The sequence below is a fragment of the Scyliorhinus torazame genome, chromosome 29 (genome assembly GCF_047496885.1).
Source record: "Scyliorhinus torazame isolate Kashiwa2021f chromosome 29, sScyTor2.1, whole genome shotgun sequence".
Lineage (NCBI taxonomy): Eukaryota > Metazoa > Chordata > Chondrichthyes > Carcharhiniformes > Scyliorhinidae > Scyliorhinus > Scyliorhinus torazame.
Genome location: NC_092735.1, coordinates 22,682,921 through 22,702,030, shown reverse-complemented (window position 1 = coordinate 22,702,030; position 19,110 = coordinate 22,682,921). Strand labels below are relative to the sequence as shown.

The 19,110-nt window shown below is 51.4% G+C and overlaps 1 protein-coding gene and 1 non-coding gene across 5 annotated transcripts in view; one reads left to right on the top strand and one right to left on the bottom strand.

Annotated features, from left to right (window-relative positions):
- LOC140403928 (BAR/IMD domain-containing adapter protein 2-like 2) overlaps window positions 1–19,110 on the bottom strand; it is a 77,599-nt gene that overhangs the window by 57,249 nt on the left and 1,240 nt on the right. The window contains exon 1 of one of the 4 annotated variants that reach the window (XM_072492186.1): window positions 5,230–5,624. The exons of 2 other annotated variants lie outside the window; for them this stretch is intronic. In XM_072492186.1, coding sequence (XP_072348287.1) covers window positions 5,230–5,280 — 51 coding nt within the window. In that variant the 5' untranslated portion in view covers window positions 5,281–5,624. Of the gene's footprint in view, window positions 1–5,229; window positions 5,625–19,110 lie in introns of those variants that run through there. One more of the 4 variants, XM_072492185.1, reaches the window with a different exon arrangement.
- LOC140404163 (U6 spliceosomal RNA) lies at window positions 1,605–1,708 on the top strand. The gene has a single exon (XR_011938463.1). It is a non-coding gene; the product is annotated as a U6 spliceosomal RNA (small nuclear RNA).

The following is a 19,110-nucleotide window of genomic DNA, read 5'->3' as shown; positions in this document are numbered from 1 at the left end:
AAGACAATTGATGCCCCCTCCAAGGGGCGCTGTGACTAAAGGATTTTTTTGAAAGGAACCTTACCCAATTAAACTAAAATGTCGATTGGGGGGCCAATAATGCACCTCAACCCCTATGGTGGCCATTGGTTGCGGAAGGCCCCATGCGTGCTGGTGGAGGCTGCGTCGAACCTGGGACACTGGTGCTGTGAAGGTTCGATTCCCGGCTTGGATCACGGAGCCTGCACGTTCTCCCCGCGTCTGCGTGGGTTTCCGCCGGGTGCTCCGGATTCCTCCCACAAGTCCCGAAAGACGTGCTTGTTAGGTGAATTAGACATTCTGAATTTCCCTCTGTGTACCCGAACAGGTGCCGGAGTGTGGCGACTAGGGGATTTTCACAGTAACTTCATTGCAGTGTTAATGTAAGCCTACTTGTGACAATAAAGATTATTATTATAAGCTCCCTTTCCAAGGACACATAGCCGCCATGGGAGAGGGGCAGACAGTTGGGTGGGAGGATTCATCTGTTTTACAAGGTGGTTCCATGGATAAGAAATGGCCTCTCTTCAAAATAGTGCCATGGGATATTTTTTGCCCCCTCCTGACCAAGCAGAGGAGACCCCTTAGTCTCATTCAAAAAAATTACTCATTCCCCAGTAGTTCACTGGACTTGCCCGTCACGGTATTTGCGTTCGAGGCCCCCTGAAGCTGGACTTGAAACCCACGCAGACACGGGGGGAATGTGCAAACTCCACATGGACAGTGACCCAGAGCCGGGATCAAACCTGGGACCTCGGTGCCGTGAGGCAGCAGTGCTAACCACTGTGCCACCGTGCCACCCCTGTGGCTTTAATCAACTTAGAACAGTGCCTGCCTGCGACTGATCCAATACTGAGAACCGCCTACAGGTGGACTGCACTTTATACCTCCCTTCAAGGGGAGGAGCCATGGGCGGAGCCCCTACAGGCCTCAACATGTTCCCCTATGGATAATGCCAAACAATGGCCCATAGGAGGAGCCCACAAGGGCAACAGCATAGCACAGATACAAATACAAGGGCAACACAGATACAAATACAATGGTGGATTATTGGCATAATACATTCACCGCAGAACGCTCCCGAGAAATTGCAAGACAATAAAGTGACTGAAAAAACATGAAAAACCAGGAAACATCACAAGCGAGCAAAGTCTCCAGAAATGAGAGTAAACTTGTTGTAAGCAGAATGACAAGGAAATTCTCCTGATTTTTCTTTGAAACTCCAACCTCTCCTCATTCCCGTAACAGCCTCCCCGAACAGGCGCCGGAATGTGGCGACTAGGGGCTTTTCACAGTAACTTCATTTGAAGCCGACTTGTGACAATAAGCGATTTTCATTTCATTCCTTTTTTCTGCCTCAGGGTGGGGGACAGTAATCACCCCCCAATACCAGTGCTCAGTTTACCAGCGGAGATTTAATTATCATTCGCTAGCTACCTTAACGCGGGGTTGTCCTCTATAAGCCATGCCTGCTGGGAGACCAATGCCCGGGATTTCCCATTCTCGGGCAATTCGTGTGGGTGCACCACGCACTCCCGGGCCTGGGCCTGTCCACTGGCTGGCTAGGTGCTTAACAAGGCAAACAAGAGCTCGCTTTGGCAGCACAGATACTAAAATTGGAATGATACAGAGATTAGCATGGCCCCTGAACAAGGATGACATGCAAATTCGTGAAGCGTTGCATATTTTTTTTAAAAACCAAGGCAAACAGTAGGCCCATGAGGCCTTTGAGGGGGCGGCACGGTGGTTCGTGCTGCTTCCTCACAGCGTCAAAGACCCGGGTTCGATTCCAGCCTTGGGTGACTGTCTGTGTGGAGTTTGCACGTTCTCCCCGTGTCTGCGTGGGTTTCCTCCAGGTGCGCCAGTTTCCTCCCACAGTCCACAGATGTGCGGGTTAGATGGACTGGCCATGATAAATTGCCCCTTAGTGTCCAAAGATGTGCGGGTTAGGTGGGATTACGGAAATAGGACAGGGGTGTGGGCTGAGGGAGGGTGTAGACTCGACGGACCAAATTCCTCCTTCTGCATTATAGGGATTCTATGGTTCTATTCTATGGTTCGATTATTGAAGGTAGAGAGATCAGGCACTATGGGTTGCAGGTCAGCCAAGATCTAATTGAATGGCACCCTGTCTATAACCTTAAACATTCACTCCCTCCATCACTGGCACAGCCAGGTAATCTCTCGGGATCACAGATGTTTTGCCTCCTATGGATTTTGCGATACTGAGTTCTGAGTGTAGTCTGCACTGTTGGCAACTCACTAAGAGTCCCTCATCAGCACCTTCCTCTATCCGTATACATAGAATCCATCGAAACCCTATAGTGCAGAAGGAGGCCATTCGGCCCCTCGGGTCTGCGCCAACCCTCTGAAAGAGCACCACACCCCCACCCTATCCCCATAACCCCACCAAACCTGGGCGGCACAGTAGCACAGGGGTTAGCACTGCTGCCGCACAGCGGCAGGGTCCCGGATTCTATTCCCGGCTTGGGTCACTGTTTGTACGGAGTCTGCACGTTCTCCCCGTGTCTGCGTGGGTATCCTCCGGGCGCTCCGGTTTCCTCCCACAAGTCCCGAAAGACGTGCTTGTTAGGTGAATTGGACATTCTGAATTCTCCCTCTGTGTACCCGAACAGGCGCCAGAATGTGGCGACTGTTTTCTACCTGGTCATCTACTTGTGACATCTCCGTGAGTGTGGCCAAGTGGAGTCAGCAATCTAACGAGGATGTTCCTGCGTGGTCATCAGGTGAGGCCGAGATCTGTCTCCAGTTAGCACGAGATGGGAAAAAAAACGAACCAAGTTGCTAAAACTGTGAAAGAAATATATGGAATTCTAATAGGGGCTGATAGTACAGCGGCAGAGATCCTCTGCTCTAATCTTTATAAGTTACTGGTTAGGCCTCAGTTAGAGTATTGGGGGCACCGCACGGCACAGTTCCTGGGTTCACAGGGAATGATTCCGGCCTCGGATCACTGTCTGTGTGGAGTCTGCACGTTCTCCCCGTATCTGCGTGGATTTCCTCCGGGCGCTCCGGTTTCCTCCCACAAGTCCCGAAAGACATGCTTGTTAGGTGAATTGGACATTCTGAATTCTCCCTCTGTGTACCCGAACAGGCGCCGGAATGTGGCGACTAGGGGATTTTCACAGTAACTTCACTGCAGTGTTAATGTAAGCCTACTTGTGACAATAATAAAGATTATTATTAACCTTTGGACACTAAGGGGCAATTTAGCGCAGCCGATCCACCTGACAAGCACGTCTTTGGACTGTGGGAGGAAACTGGAGCACCCGGAGGAAACCCACGCAGACACAGGGGGAGCGTGCAGACTCCAGGCAGACAGTCACCCGAGGCCGGAATCGAACCCACGTCCTGAGCACTGTGAGGCAACAGCGCTAACCACTGTGCCACCCTGCCACCCCAGATGCGGCTTTAAACATTAGAATTGTTTTTGACATGCGGCTTTTGATTCTTTTTTGAATCTGCCATGGTGAGATCCGGACCCCTGTCCGCAGAGCTGCGTTGTTGGTCCGATGCCAATACCGCTCCACAACCACCTCCCCATAGGACAATGAGCTAAGAATAGGACATGAACACTGGCCAGGTTTGGTGTTAATAAATAATGAGTTGTTAAACTGATAGCTTTTGGATCACCAATTAACTGATTAATGGAACTTGATATTTTCCACTCCCACACGGTGCAAGAGGGAGAGATACTTTCTGTTTAACAAGGGGTGAGGAATAGGTGGCTAGTAAAAGGAGGCAAAATACCTTTGAGTGTGTGACAGGATCGGGTCTCAATGTACATGGGTGGAATGGTAGTTGAAAGGCAGCAGCAATAATAACTGGAAATCCAGCCGTGAACGTCTTTGACTGTCTTTGCAGGGACAGATGTTGCTTGGGTTCTACGAACTAATTGCTTTCTCTCCTACTTGCTCTCAAACTGTTTCCCGTAACGGTGGCACAGTGGTTAGCGCTGCTGCCTCACAGCGCCCGGGTCCCAGGTTCGATTCCCGGCTTGGGTCACTGTCTGTGCGGAGTCTGCACGTTCTCCCCGTGTCTGCGTGGGTTTCCTCCGGGTGCTCCGGTTTCCTCCCACAGTCCAAAGATGCGCAGGTTAGGGTGGATTGGCCATGATCAATGGGCGGGGTGGGGCGGGGTATGGGTATAGGGCAGGGGAGCGGGCCTAGGTAGAGTTCTCTTTCAGAGGGCCGGTGCAGATTTGATGGGCTGAATGGCCTCCTTCCGCACATTGGGGATTCAATGGATTCGAACAACAACAACCACTTGCATTGATATACCGCCTTTAACGTGGTTCGGTGCCCCAGGCTGCTGCTGCAGCCAACGTTACAAGACAAAATCAAACAGGATCTCATGGGCACCAGCCCAAAGAATTGGAGGGGTGGGGCGGGCGGAGGGGGAGGGGGTTTATTCCTCAGCGTCCTGGATAATATTTGTGCCTCAATCAACATCATAAAAAGAAGGGGCAGCACGGTGGATCAGTGGTTAGCACTGGGACTATGGCGCTGAGGTCCCGGGTTCGAATCCCGGCCCTGGGTCACTGTCCGTGTGGAGTTTGCACGTTCTCCCCATGTCTGCGTGGGTTTCACCCCCACAACCCAAAGATGTAGTGGATTGGCCGGCCACGCTAAATTGCCCCTTAATTGTAAAAAGAAAAATAATCGGGTACTCTAAATTTTTTTTTTTTTAAACATCGCAAAAAGAGCCTGATCCAGTCATTGTCGCCCAGCTCTTTGTGGGATCCTGCTCTGCACACATTCACTGCCACGTTTCCTGCAATCCAACAGTGGCTACACTACAGAAAGCACTGCGCTGGCTGCACAGCACTCTGAGATGTGCAGCGTCTGTCCAAAATGTTCTCCAAATCCAACTCTATTTTTTTAACTGACGCACACAAGGCGATATTGGGACAGGTAGTGAGAAGGGGTAGGTCTTTAAGAAGGGTCTTCAACGAGGATTGAAAGGATCCTACAGGTCGACGAAGCCACCACGGGGCTCCAAGAATGTTATTCGTGATAAACACTGCGGAAACTTTGGGGAGGGGGAGGTGGGGAGCAATTAATAACTGCAAGCTCACTGCGTGCAGACCATTCTTCCCAGAACGCAGTACAGGGACCACCAGCATTCAGACTTCCAATCACTCAGTCCCCGTCTATCATACAGCTAGGCACAGCCAGACTCCGGACTCACCTGGTAGGTGTTCAAGGTCGATCGATAGGCTTGTTCCGCTGAGAGAGCCATGGTGCGGAGCAGGGCGAAGAAATATAAATATTATGAATTTGGGAAATGCAGGGAAAGCTTTGGAGCACAAATTAGACACCTTTTCCTTCAATCCCCTCCCGATAGTAAAATCCTCCTCGTCGGAGGGGGAGCTACAGTCCAGATGAAACGCGGATCGCTCGGTCAATTATTTATTAACTGGTAACGAAGAAGTTCCTTTGCTCTTTGTTACCTCCCTCGCTCTGAACCCTTTCCCAGGAAGCCGGTTTAAAGAGCTCGAATTAAAATGGAACGAGGGCTGAAGGTTCAGCAACGTTTGCGGTCGCTTCTTATAAGATCTACTATCCTCGGATTTTCTCCTTCTCTCTCTCTCTCTCTCGCTCGGTCCTCCTGTGATTCCCCCCCCCCCACCCCGGACGAGCCGAACTGCAAATGCAGACTCTGGAGGAAAGGTGAATGTAATGAGATGGTGAGTGTGTTGACAGCTGTTGTCACCAAACCTTCCCCCCACCACCACCCCCCCGGACCTTGATTACAAACTGAGCTGGGTGAAGTTGGCTGAACAACCTTACCCTGTTACAAACTCTAAATGCTAAACTGCACACTGCCTTACACCACCTGGAATAAAATCCACAGAATCCCCACAGTGCAGAACCGTGGAAAAGGTACAGCGCAGTCCATGCAAGTCCGAGGGCACCCTTTCTAATCCCGCCCTCCTCCACCCGGTCCGTAGCCCTGCAGCCTCCAGCGCTTAAGATGTTATGTACTGATCATCCAGCTGACGTGTTATGTACTCTGGGATAACACAGGCTGCAACTGGCTGCAGCTTTAACCAAAAGATACTCCAGACCTTGAAGTTAGTTCAATCTGATTTATTGAACCAGTAGCACAGTTAGCACAGTTCTCTATGAGTTCGACTCTCTGCTAACCTAAGTGTGGTTACTCTGTCTGATTGAACCAGACTAGCTCTTAGCCACGTGCTGGAGGTGTGATACTGTACATACACCCTGACTCACTCTGCAGATGTTCATCAGTGGAAAGAGGCGGAGTGTGAGTGCCTCGTGCCTTTTATAGTGAGATACCACCCCTGAGTGCCCTGCCTGCTCATTGGTCATGTCCTGTTCTCTGTGTTCATTAGCTGCCTGTCTGTGCCTATCTGTATATCATTATCTGCATGTCTGCATATCATGACACCAGCTACTTTTTTAAACAAGTTTAGGGTCTCTGCCTCCACCACCAACTCGGGCAGCGAATTCCAGACACCCACCACCCTCTGCGTAAAAAACATTCTTCCTCATGTCCCCTCTACACCTTCTGCCCACTTCAGTATGTCCCCTGGTGCTTGAATTCTCCACCAGGGGAAACAATTTTATCCCGTCCACTCTATCTCTTCCCCAGATAATTTTGTGCGCCTCAATCAAGTCACCCCTCAGCCTTCTTTGTTCCAAGGAATATTACCCCAACCTATCCAACTCTCCTCGGTGAGGCCTTTCAGCCCATCGAGTCTGCACCGACCTTCCGAAAGAACAACCTGCCCAGGCCCACATGCACCCGCCCTATCCCCAAAACACCACCTAACCTTTTGGACTGGAAGGAGCAATATAGCTGGGCCAATCCACCTAACCTACATGTATCAGCCCCTTCAGTTCAATCTCTTGTGTTATGATCTGGAGTACTCTACATTGGAAGGACGATGAAAGCAGATTCCCTACCCCATTTCAAAAGGATAACTGGGCACTGGAGGGAAATCAACCTGCCGGGCCCTTGTGGGGGGGGGGGGGGGGGGGGTGCTGGAATAACTTTGATGGGCTGAATGGCCTCCTTCTGTATCGTAATGACCGGATGAAGGCAGAAGGGGGGAATAATTGGACAGCTCATGGGGGAGGCATAGTGGTATTGTCTCTGGACTAGCAATCAGGAGATCCAGGGCAATGCCAGGACCCCTGGGTTTGAATCCCACCACAGCAGACGGCAAAATTGGAATTCGATAAAAATCTGGAATTAAGAAGCCTAATGGTGGCCATGAAACCATTCCCGATTATCGTGAAAACCCTGATGCCCCTTTAGGGAAGGAAATCTGCCATCCTGACCCTGGTCTGGCCTATATGTGACTCCAGATCCACAGCGGTATGGTTGATTCTTAAAGTGCCCTCCGAAATGGCCTTGCAACCCACTCAGTTCAAGGACAATTATCAAAATGGTTCATGTTTCGTTTAAAATAATTTATTTACATATAGCACACAAATAGATGGGTAACAAATGCTGGCCCAGCCAGCGACGCCCACATTTAATGAATAAAAAAAACACCAATTTATACTTCACGAGAGGAGAGTGCTATTTGGTTGGAAAGTGCACTCCGATTGGTAGAGGCTTCACCATGGGGAATGCACCAGTTAACTAATGACTGACTAACTAAAGTATAAACTGATGCTCCCTTTATGTTTGGCATTCTTGCGAATTGTCTTGATGAATGCAAGATGAAAAGCTTCGACAACACTTTTTTTTCAGCAATTTTCCCTGGTTCTTAACTCCAGTGCTGAATTATTTTTCACGCTTCTATAGACTGATACCCAGTAACTACCCTCTAATTTACTTTAAACAGGCAGGCCATCGTTTTTTTAGTGTTTAAAACTGAATGCGAGCAATCGCAGATAATGTAGGGAGCAAAAAGTATGAATTCGAAAGGCAAAGACAGTCAAAGAATAAACTTGCATTTGTGTAGCGGCTGTCACAGCCTCACAATCACTCAATTACTTCTGGTGTGTTGGGTGTTCTGGATCACATACAGGTCACCAACACTTGAAATAGTGCAACACTATTTTATTGAATCATTAACTGTTTAAACTTACTTAGACTGTGGGTTAATACGATACTAGCTTTAACTAAAGACCTTTGCCTTGTCCTAACTAGTCGATGCACTCAGCACATGGTGAATGTCTGTGTTGCAGGCTGTGAGCTCTGTCCTCCGAGCTAGCTGCTACTCGAATGAGCGGGAACTCTGATGCCCCCTGTCTTTATAGTGTGTGTGCTCTCACTGGTGATTGGCTGCGGTGATGTGTGTGTTGATTGGTCCCACTGTGTGTCCATCAGTGCGTGTCTGCACCACGATATCATGGTGCATATTATGGCATCCCCCCTTTTATAAAAAACGTACCTGCGTGGCAATAAATAGTGTGTGGTGAATGTTCCTGACTACGTGTGTGCGAAATATTTACAGGACTATGTACGTAAAAACTAAGCTATTTACATGGGAAGGAGCCTGGTGCAGAAAAACAGTGTGTCACAAGAATAACGAGATGAACACTATATACAAACCACTTGAACGATTAAACGGAAGAACAGAACAAATCAGAAAGTCCATAAGTCCACAAAGTTCACAAATTAATTCTCTGAGGTGGGCGACGAATTCTGGTTGACCGCCTCAAGGGTGGGTCGGGAGCCGCCGGCTGAGGAGCGGGCTGGACTGCGTCAGAGTGAGGAGGATGCAGAGTGACCGGAATCTCTGCATAGTCCAGGTCAGGGGCAACAGGAGGGCGTGGCAATGGTGGAGGATCACGTAGCGAGCGCGGAACGAGACGAAGGGCACGTCGATTGCGGCGCAGAATGGAGCCATCAGTTGGCGAACCAGGAACGAGCAGGGGGGCCACCTGCCGAAGAACCACAGCGGTTGCAGACCAGCCACCATCCGGAAGATGGATGCAGACGTTGTCATCTGGAGCCAGAGCAGGGAGATCAGCTGCACGGGAGTCATGAGCCGCCTTGTGCTGTGCATGAGACAGTTGCATTCGTTGAAGGACCGGAACGTGGTCGAGGTCTGGGACATGAATGGACGGCACCGTCGTCCTCAGGGTGCGACCCATGAGCAGCTGGGTTGGCGACAGGCCAGTGGACAGTGGGGCCGAGCGATAGGCCAGCAGGGCGAGGTAGAAATCAGACCCAGCATCGGCAGCCTTGCAGAGGAGCCGTTTGACTATGTGGATGCCCTTCTCCGCTTTGCCGTTGGATTGGGGGTACAGGGGACTGGATGTCACATGCACAAAGTTGTACCTCCTGGCAAAGTTGGACCATTCCTGGCTTGCGAAGCAGGGGCCATTGTCCGACATCACCGTGAGTGGGATGCCGTGACGAGCAAAGGTGTCCTTACAGGCACGGATGACTGCAGACGATGTGATGTGTAAACGTACCACATCCGGGTAGTTTGAAAAGTAGTCTACAATCAAGACATAGTCCCTGCCCAGTGCGTGGAAGAGGTCGATGCCGACCTTGGGCCAAGGGGACGTGACCAACTCATGGGGCTGTAGGGTCTCGCGTGGTTGGGCCGGCTGGAAGCGCTGACAAGTGGGGCAGTTGAGCACTGTGTTGGCGATGTCGTCATTGATGCCGGGCCAGTACACTGCCTCTCGGGCCCGTCGGCGGCACTTTTCCACGCCAAGATGGCCCTTGTGTAGCTGTTTCAAGACGAGCTGGCGCATGCTGTGCGGGGTGACAATGCGGTCCAGCTTCAGGAGAACACCATTGACTACCGTCAGATCACCTCTGATGTAGAACTGCGGACATTGGCCCTTGAGCCACCCGTCTGTTAGGTGGCGCATGACACGCTGTAGCAAAGGGTCAGCCGCTGTCTCGCGGCGAATTTGGACGAGGCGTTCATCCGTGGCAGGTAGATTGGAGGCCACGAAGGCCACATGGGCGTCAACCTGGCAGACGAATCACGCTGGGTCACACGGAGTGTTAACAGCCCTGGAGAGAGCGTCGGCAATGATTAGGTCTTTGCCCCGGCGTGTATACCAGCTGGCAGTCGTATCGCCGGAGCTTGAGCAGAATACGCTGGAGGCGAGGCGTCATGTCATTCAAGTCTTTCTGTATTATTATGGCCAGCAGGCGATGGTCGGTCTCGACGGTGAATTGGGGAAGGCCGTACACATAATCATGAAACTTGACGACACCGGTCAACAGGCCCAGGCACTCCTTTTCTATCTGCGTGTAGCGCTGTTCCGTGGGGGTCATGGCGCGTGACACATATGCAACGGGGGCCCATGATGAGGCCTCATCGCATTGCAGGAGCACTGCCCCAATGCCAGACTGGCTGGCATCGGTCAAAATTTTAGTCTCTTTCGCTGGATCAAAAAACGCTAAGACCGGGGCCGTGGTGAGTTTGGTTTTGAGTTCGCTCCATTCGCGCTCGTGGGCAGGAAGCCATTGGAAGTCTGTCGTCTTCCTGACCAGGTTCCTGAGAGCCATGGTATAAGAGGCGAGGTTAGGGATGAACTTCCCTAGGAAGTTGACCATGCCCAGAAATCGGAGGGCCGCCTTGAACTTCGCCTTATCTTCGTCATCTGCAAAGGTGAGAGAGTTGAAAATGTGGATGGCATGGTCCCCGGCCGTGGAGAGGAGAAGAGCAATCTTTCTGGTGTCCGAGGTACCCTCCCTGTCCGTGGCTGCGAGGTTGAGCTGGAAGCGCTGTTTGAAAATCTTCCAGTTGGCCCCGAGGTTGCCGGCGACGCGGAGCGGCGGCGGCGGGCTGATGTTGTCCATGTTGCAGGATGACGGAATGCTTGGCGGAAGGCAGATCACTTGCAGGTAGGTCTAAGAAGTGCTAATATCCCACCACTCCTGGTATCATGATGTGTTGGGTGTTCTGGATCACATACAGGTCACCAACACTTGAAATAGTGCAACACTATTTTATTGAATCATTAACTGTTTAAACATACTCAGACTGTGGGTTATTACGATAGTAGCTTTAACTAAAGACCTTTGCCTTGTCCTAACCAGTCGATGCACTCAGCACATGGTGAATGTCTGTGTTGCAGGCTGTGAGCTCTGTCCTCCTAGCTAGCTGCTACTCGAATGAGCGGGAACTCTGATGCCCCTGTCTTTATAGTGCGTGTGCTCTCACTGGTGATTGGCTGCGGTGTTGTGTGTGTTGATTGGTCCCACTGTGTGTCCATCAGTGTGTGGCTGCACCATGATATACTGGTGTATATTATGACAACTTCCTTTAAAGTGTAGTCATGGTTGTAATGTCAGAAACACAGCAGCGATTTTGTGCATAGCAAGCTCCCATTAATTAGTGATGCTGACTGAGAGATGAATATTATATAGAACTGCAGGGGGAGCCCTTCTGCTCTTATTTGAAATAATGGCATCTTGTGCATCCATCTAAGCGGGCAGATGGAGGCTGATTTAGGGTATCATTTGAAAGTTGACACGCTGAACAGTGCAGCATTCCCTTAGTAATGCACAAAATCATTAGGCAATATCATGCAGCATCAACATTAGGGTGAATCTTTTGAATGTCATTTGCCAATGATAAATGTTATTGTTATGTTGTTTTCTAGCAGTCCCAGAGGTTTCATAGAATGTACAGTGCAGAAGGAGGCCATTCGGCCCATCGAGTCTGCACCGGCTCTTGGAAAGAGCACCCTACCCAAGGTCAACAACTCCACCCTATCCCCATAACCCAGTAACCCCACCCAACACTAAGGGCAATTTTGGACACTAAGGGCAATTTATCACGGCCAATCCACCTAACCTGCACATCTTTGGACTGTGGGCAGTAAAGCACACTTTCCCCTTGGTTTCTGTGGCCATTAGCACCCGGTTTCCCTGGGTTTCTGTGGCCATGACTCATCTTTCATTCTCACTCCACAGTATAAATATTTCCCACTTTCTCTGTCTGTTAGCTTTGACAAAGAGTCACCGGACTCGAAACTTTAGCTCTTTTCTCTCCCGACAGATGCTGCCAGACCTGCTGAGATTTTCCAGCATTTTCTCTTTGTAGCTGGTAGAAGGGCTGGGGGCCCCGATCGGGTTGGAAGAGATAGTGGAGGGTCTGAAGGCCATGCAGGCGGTGAAGTGTTGGGTACTCTGAGACACAGACAAACCAACACGGTTGCGGATGGTACAACGCAGTTTTATTTCATTTAACTATTGACATAGTAAACTCTGGTAGTCAGCACATGGTGACTGTCTGAGTGGCTGGCAATGAGGTCTGTGCCCTGAGCCGTCTCCTGATGAGCTGCCCAGGAAGTGCTGTGTTCCTTGTTTTGTACTGTGTATGCTCTTGTCTGACCGGGATGGCGTCTGGTTTGAGGCGAATTCGGTAGGTGTATGGCAGTGTTCCTATGCCGTCGAATGCCTCCTGGTTGTGGGCGAGGAGCGATTGGAGCTGTGCGTTGAACTCTGCATCTGGGAAGTCAGACGTGCCGTCTGGAGAGAGAGAGTGGACCCGTTGCACGAGGCGGAGAGCCTTGCATGCCTGTGCGCCTAGCAGGGAGTCCTTCGATGAGCCGACTATCTCGAACGAGAGTGTGTGTATTGTGTGTCACCTGGAGCTGGCAGGATCCCATAGCCGGGATAACGTTCCCGTTGTAGTCAACTATCCTGCACCGGGACAGCTGGATTGGTGGTCTGACCTTCATGGCGTAGAAGGCTGACCATGCTATGAGGTTCCGGAGGCGCCAGTGTCCAGGCGGAAAGTGATCGGCGATCGGTTGACCATCAGGGTGGCACACCATTCATCACCCGGATAGATCGTGTTGACTCGGTTCCCATCAATGACCGCAACCCGGAAGGCGTCTCGGTCATCTGTGTCACCGGTCTGGATGTCGTCTGGGCCCGATTCGAAATGTGGAGGCTGAATGGTCCGCACCTCCCTGCGAGGTTGTCGGAGATGTGGAAGGTCCACAGGTTGAGCCGCACGACAGTAAGCAGTGTAGTGGCCCACCTTGCCACAGCGTAGGCATTGTCGGGTTCTTGCGGGACATTGCCCTTTTAAATGTGCAGCTCCACAGTTGCCGCACGTCATGACGTCATGGCATTCGTTGCGCCACTGCGCATGCGCAGTTCGGTCTTGCGTTCGGGCGCGCCTGCGCATCACGTCCCTCGGTGTTGCCGTAGGTTTTGGCGCGCAAAAAAGCACGCAAAACGGCCGCCCTCGTTCGGGCCGCGGGCCGGGAGGAACTCGATCGCCTGGACCCATTCGGCCTCGTGGGGCACCTGGCTCGCCGATCCGGTCGCGTAGGATCCCCTCCACGCCGATTCGGTCGCCTGAAATTGGGCATAGCGGCTAGTTGTGTTCTCGTGCAGGACACAGGCTTCGATTGCAGAGGCTAAGGTTAGGCCTTTTATTTTTAAAAGCTGCTGGCGTAAGGTGCCTGAGGTGATCTCAAAAATGATCTGGTCCCGGATCATGGATTCTGAGGTGGTGTCGTAACCGCAGGACTGCGCGAGTTTGCGGAGATGCGTCAGGAATGACTGTAAGAGCTCATCCTTACCTTGCAGGCGCTGCTGGAAGACATACCTCTCAAAGCTCTCGTTGACCTCGACGTTGAAGTGTTGGTCGAGCTTGAGGAGGAACGTCTTGTATTTAGATTTGTCCTCGCCTTCCGCGAACACCAGGGAGTTGCAGTGTTGCTCGTTTTAGCCTTAGTTTAATTGCTCTTGTTCTATCACCTTTGCTCTTGAGTCGCCAGGTATCTTTCTGATACCGCCACGTGGTTCAAGTCCGAGTAATGATCAATAATCCAACTCACCGCTTAGTCAGAGTTAAATCAACGCACATTTATTATATACAGTAATCAATACTTATACATTAATTCTACTTCTAAGCTACGTCCTGCAACTAACAGGCCAATACTTAACTTTGGAAATGGCCCACCAGGTCAGGGAAACGAATGGCCTTTCGTATGGGTTCTGAGCCTGCGGGATTCAAAGCTGGTACAGGTCGGTAGCCAGGAGCGCCTATCTCGTAGCGAGCGTTGAAGTAAGACTTACGATTCTAGCGGTTGTTGCAGAGGGTCAGCAGAAGGCAGCAGGGGTTGCAGTAGGGTGAAGAAGGGCCGATTTGAACTTGGACTCTATTCTTATAGTCCCCAGGGGCTTCCCGCCTTTCGGGGCGGACCGTGTACCTGGTTCCAAGTGATTGGACTTTGTCCCAATCACTTGGTTCGATATTCTCCAATGCTGGAGGGATTCCTTGGTCGATGGGCGGTTTTGGGGTGGTCGTTCACCTCTCATTGTGTAGACTCCTGCTGGCACCGAAAAGTCTGGGTTGGCTTTGTGTGTCTAATTTGTTGCACATTGTTCCCGGGGATTGCTCATTTATATTCAGATGGCTGGTGTGTTGTTATGCTGATGGCTGCAGGTATCGATTCTGTCTGGCCTCTCCAGAAGCAAATACACTGTTTTACCTGCAGCTGCCTGTTTGAGTCCTGTTGGCTGATTTTCCCATCAGCCTCTTCCGTTTGCCATTTTAAATCGGGGTTTGGCCATTCCAATCGGGAATTAGCCATTTTAACTGGCTACAGTAGACATGGATGGCGTGCTGACCTGCGGTGGTGAGGAGGATGGCGATCTTTCTTTTGTCCGAGGCGCTCTCTTTGTCATTGGCTTCCAGAAAGAGTTCGAAACGCTGTTTGAACAACGTCCAATTTACGCCCAGGTTCCCAGCGACTTGAAACGGCTGCGGTGTGTTAACGGTGTCCATGGTGCAGGATGGCAGATTTGTGGGTAGGTATTAATTCACTTCTGGTACCATGAAGTGTTGGGTACTCTGAGACACAGATGAACCAACACGGTTGCGGATGGTACAACGCAGTTTTATTTCATTTAACTATTGACATAGTAAACTCTGGTAGTCAGCACATGGTGACTGTCTGAGTGGCTGGCAATGAGGTCTGCGCCCTGAGCCGTCTCCTGATGGACTGCCCAGGAAGTGTTGTGTTCCTTGTTTTGTACTTTGTATGCTCTTGTCTGTGATTGGCTGTCGTGTTGTGTGCTAATTGGTCCGTTGATCTGTCCATCATTATGTACGTGTGTATGTGCTGTGATGTTCACTTGAATATCATGACATCCCCCCTTTTTTACAAGATTATGTGCCTACGTGGTTATAAATAGAGATGTGTACTGAGTGCAGCTAAATGTGTGTGTGTGTAATATTTACAGCATGTACATGGGGCTTAACTATATACAAGGGGCGATGTCGGGTGTGACATAATAACAAGGTTGTACCATAACAAAGAACGGGGAAATGTGGAACGATAAAACAAATGCCTGTAACGAGAAGAACATAAACATGTTAACACAGTGATTGCAAGAGTTCAACGTGTAAACAGTCTCATAAGTCCAGTCTAGTAGGTGGGCGACAAATTCAGGTTGACCGCCTCAAGGGTAGGTCTGGAACCACCGGCTGAGGTGCGGGCCTGGCCACGGGTGGCGATGGAAGGGGCATGGTAGCAGGCAGCTCCACAAAGTCGCTATCAGGAACAGGAGGACACGGTGTCAGTGTAAGGTCTCGTAGCGAGCGTGGAAGTAGGCGAAGAGCCCGGCAATTGCGCCTACGAACGGATCCATCAGGCATGCAAACCAGGAACGAGCGGGGAGCCACGTGTCGGAGACCTTCGGCAGGTGCTGAACAGCCACCTTCTGGTAGGTGGATGCGGACTTCGTCTCGAGGGGCCAGGGCGGGAATATCAGTTGCCCGTGTGTCATTGACCTCTTCTGGCGACCGCGCTGCAGTTGCATCCTGCCTTGCAGAGGAGCCGCTTTACAACGTGAACGCCCTTCTCCGCCTTTCCATTGGACTGGGGGTGCAGAGTGCTAGACGTCACGTGTGTAAAGCCATACGAGGCAGCAAACGATGACCATTCCTGGCCCATTGTCCGACATGACAGTCATCGGAATGCCGTGGCGAGCGAAGGTGTCTTTGCAGGCCCTTATGACAGCAGACGACGTCAAATCGTGCAGGCGCATGACTTCTGGGTAGTTGGAGAAGTAGTCAACTATGATGACATAGTCTCTGCCGAGCGTGTGAAATAGGTCCACACCCACCTTCGCCCAGGGGGACGTCACCAGCTCATGGGGCAGAAGCGTTTCAGGAGGTTGCGCCGGCTGAAACCTTTGGCAGGTAGGACAGTTGAGCACCATGATGGCAATATCGTCACTGATGCCCGGCCAGTATACCGCCCCTCGAGCCCTCCGTCTGCACTTCTCAACCCCCAGGTGGCCTTCGGGTAGTTGGTCGAGAACCAGCTTGTGCATGCTGTGCAAAATCACAATCCGGTCCATCTCGGTTGAGACCGAGCAAAGTGCTCCTTTGGCCAAACTGAGCTAAAGTTTCTGTGGGACCATAAATCCCGGTCGGGAGTGCGTCCGGATGCAGACAAGGTGAGCGCCATTACAGCCATGCCGCAGCCGGCAGACAAGAAAGCAGTGCTATGCTTTCTAGGCATGGTCAACCCAACCTTGCCTCCCACACACCGGCTCTTCGCCACCTAGTTAAGAAGTCCACGGAGTTCCAATGGCTGCTCGCACACCAGAAGGAATGGGAGGAGCTCAAAATTAAGCTCACCACAGCCCCGGTATTGGCGTTCTTCGACACCTCTCGGGACACGAAGATCTCGACTGATGCTATCCAGTCCGGCATTGGGGCGGTACTCCTGCAAAGGGACGACACTGCATCATGGGCCCCGGTCGCCTATGCCTCGCGGGCCATGACTCCCACAGAACAGCGCTATGCGCAGATTGAGAAGGAGTGCCTGGGTTTGTTAACCGGAATAGATAAGTTCCACGATTACGTGTATGGTCTTCCCCAGTTTACCGTGGAAACCGACCATCGTCCCCTGGTCAGCATCATACATAAAGACCTAAACGAGATGACCCCTCACCTCCAGCGCATCCTGCTCAAGCTCCGGAGGTACAACTCCCAACTGGTCTACACCCCGGGTAAGGACCTCATCATCGCGGATGCCCTATCCAGAGCAGTGAGCACACCGCCCGATTCGGAGGGGTACGTCTGTCAGGTCGAAGCGCAGGTGGCCTTCACATCGGCCAATCTGCCAGCTAATGATTCAAATCTGGCCCGTATTCGCCGGGAGACTGCGGCTGACCCCCTTCTACAACGTGTGATGCGCCACATGACGGGAGGGTGGCTCAAAGGACAGTGCCCACAATTCTACAATGTCCAGGTCGCCTTGGCCGTCATTGACGGTGTCCTCCTAAAGCTGGACCGGATTGTGATTCCACACAGCATGCACAGGCTGGTCCTCGACCAACTGCACAAAGGCCATCTCATGGGGCTGAAGCATTTCGGGGGGTTGCGCCGGCTGAAACCTTTGGCAGGTGGGGCAGTTGAGCACCATGTTGGCGATGTTGTCGCTGATGCCCGGCCAGTACACAGCTTCTCGGGCCTGGGCGAAGGTGGGTGTGGACCTCTTTCATGCGCTTGGCAGGGACTACGTAATCATCATAGATTACTTTTCAAATTATCCAGAGGTCATACGCCCGCACGATTTAACATCGTCCGCTGCCAAAAGGGCATGCAAAGACACCTTCGCTCAACATGGCATTCCGATTACTGTCATGTCGGACAATGGGCCCTGTTTTGCAAGCCAAGAATGGTCTTCTTTTGCTGCTTCATATGGCTTCACACACGTGACGTCCAGCCCTCTGCATCCCCAGTCAAATGGCAAGGCGGAAAAGGGCGTTTATATCGTCAAGCGGATCCTCTGCAAGGCTGCTGATGCCGGATTGGATTTCTGCTTAGCCCTGCTAGCCTATTGCTCGGCCCCACTAGCCACTGGCCTCTCACCAGCCCAGCTGTTGATGGGTCGTGCCCTCAGGACCACTGTGCCATCCATTCTTGTCCCTACACTCGACCACATTCCAGTACTGCAAAGGATGCGACAGCAGCGTGCTCAGCAGAAGGTGGCACACGACACTCGGGCAACTGATCTTCCTGCCTTGGCGCCTGGAGACAACGTCCGCATTCACCTACCAGAGGGTGGCTGGTCGGCAACTGCCGAAGTTCTCCGACGCGTGGCTCCCCACTCGTTCCTGGTTCGCATGCCTGATGGCTCCATTCACCGGCGCAATCGCCGGGCTGTTCCCCTGCTTCCGCGCTCGCTACGTGATGATACGCCGGTGCCACGCCCTCCTGTTCCTGATGTTGAATTTGTGGAGCTTCCTGCCACCATGCCCATTCCTCTGCTGCCTGTGGCCAGGCCCATTCCTCAGCCGGTGGTTCCTGACCCATCCTTGAGGCGATCAACCCAAATTCGTCGCCCACCTACTGGGCTGGACTTATGAGCCTGTTTGAACATTGGACTCATTAAAAGTTTTATGCCACTATGTTAATAAGTTTCTCTTTTGTCGTTACAGGAGTTCATTTTGATGCTTGATGTTTGCACTTGTTTTGTTGATGGTACAACCTCGTTGCTATGTTGCACCTGACACCTTCCTATACAGTTTAACCTCATGTACATGTTGTAGATATTGCACACACACATTCAGCTGCACTCTGTACACATCTATATTTATTACCACATAGGCACATATTCTTGTAAAAAAGGGGGATATCATGATATTCAGATAAACATCATGGTGTAAACACACATACACACTGATGGACAGATCAATGGACCAATCAATACACACGCAACATCACAGCCAATCACAAGCAAGAGCAGACACACTATAAAACGGGGAACACGACACTTCCGATTCATTCCAGCAGGAGACAGCTCAGGGCACAGAGCTAACAGCAAGCCACTCAGACATTCACCATGTGCTGAGTGCCTCTCTAAGATAGTGTTAGGGCTGGGTCCACAGGTTAGAGGGTAATGAACGAACCACAGCAACCAGTTTATAAATGTTAATAATTGTTAGTAATAAAACTGAGTTGTACCTTCCGCAACCATGTTGGTTCGTCTGTGTAGCAGAGCACCCAACACGACACCAACCTTCTGAAAGAGCACCCCACCTAAGCCCCCTCGCTCGCCTTATTCTCATAACCCCACCTAACCCGCACATCCCCGGACACCAAGGGGCAATTTAGCGTGGCCAATCCAT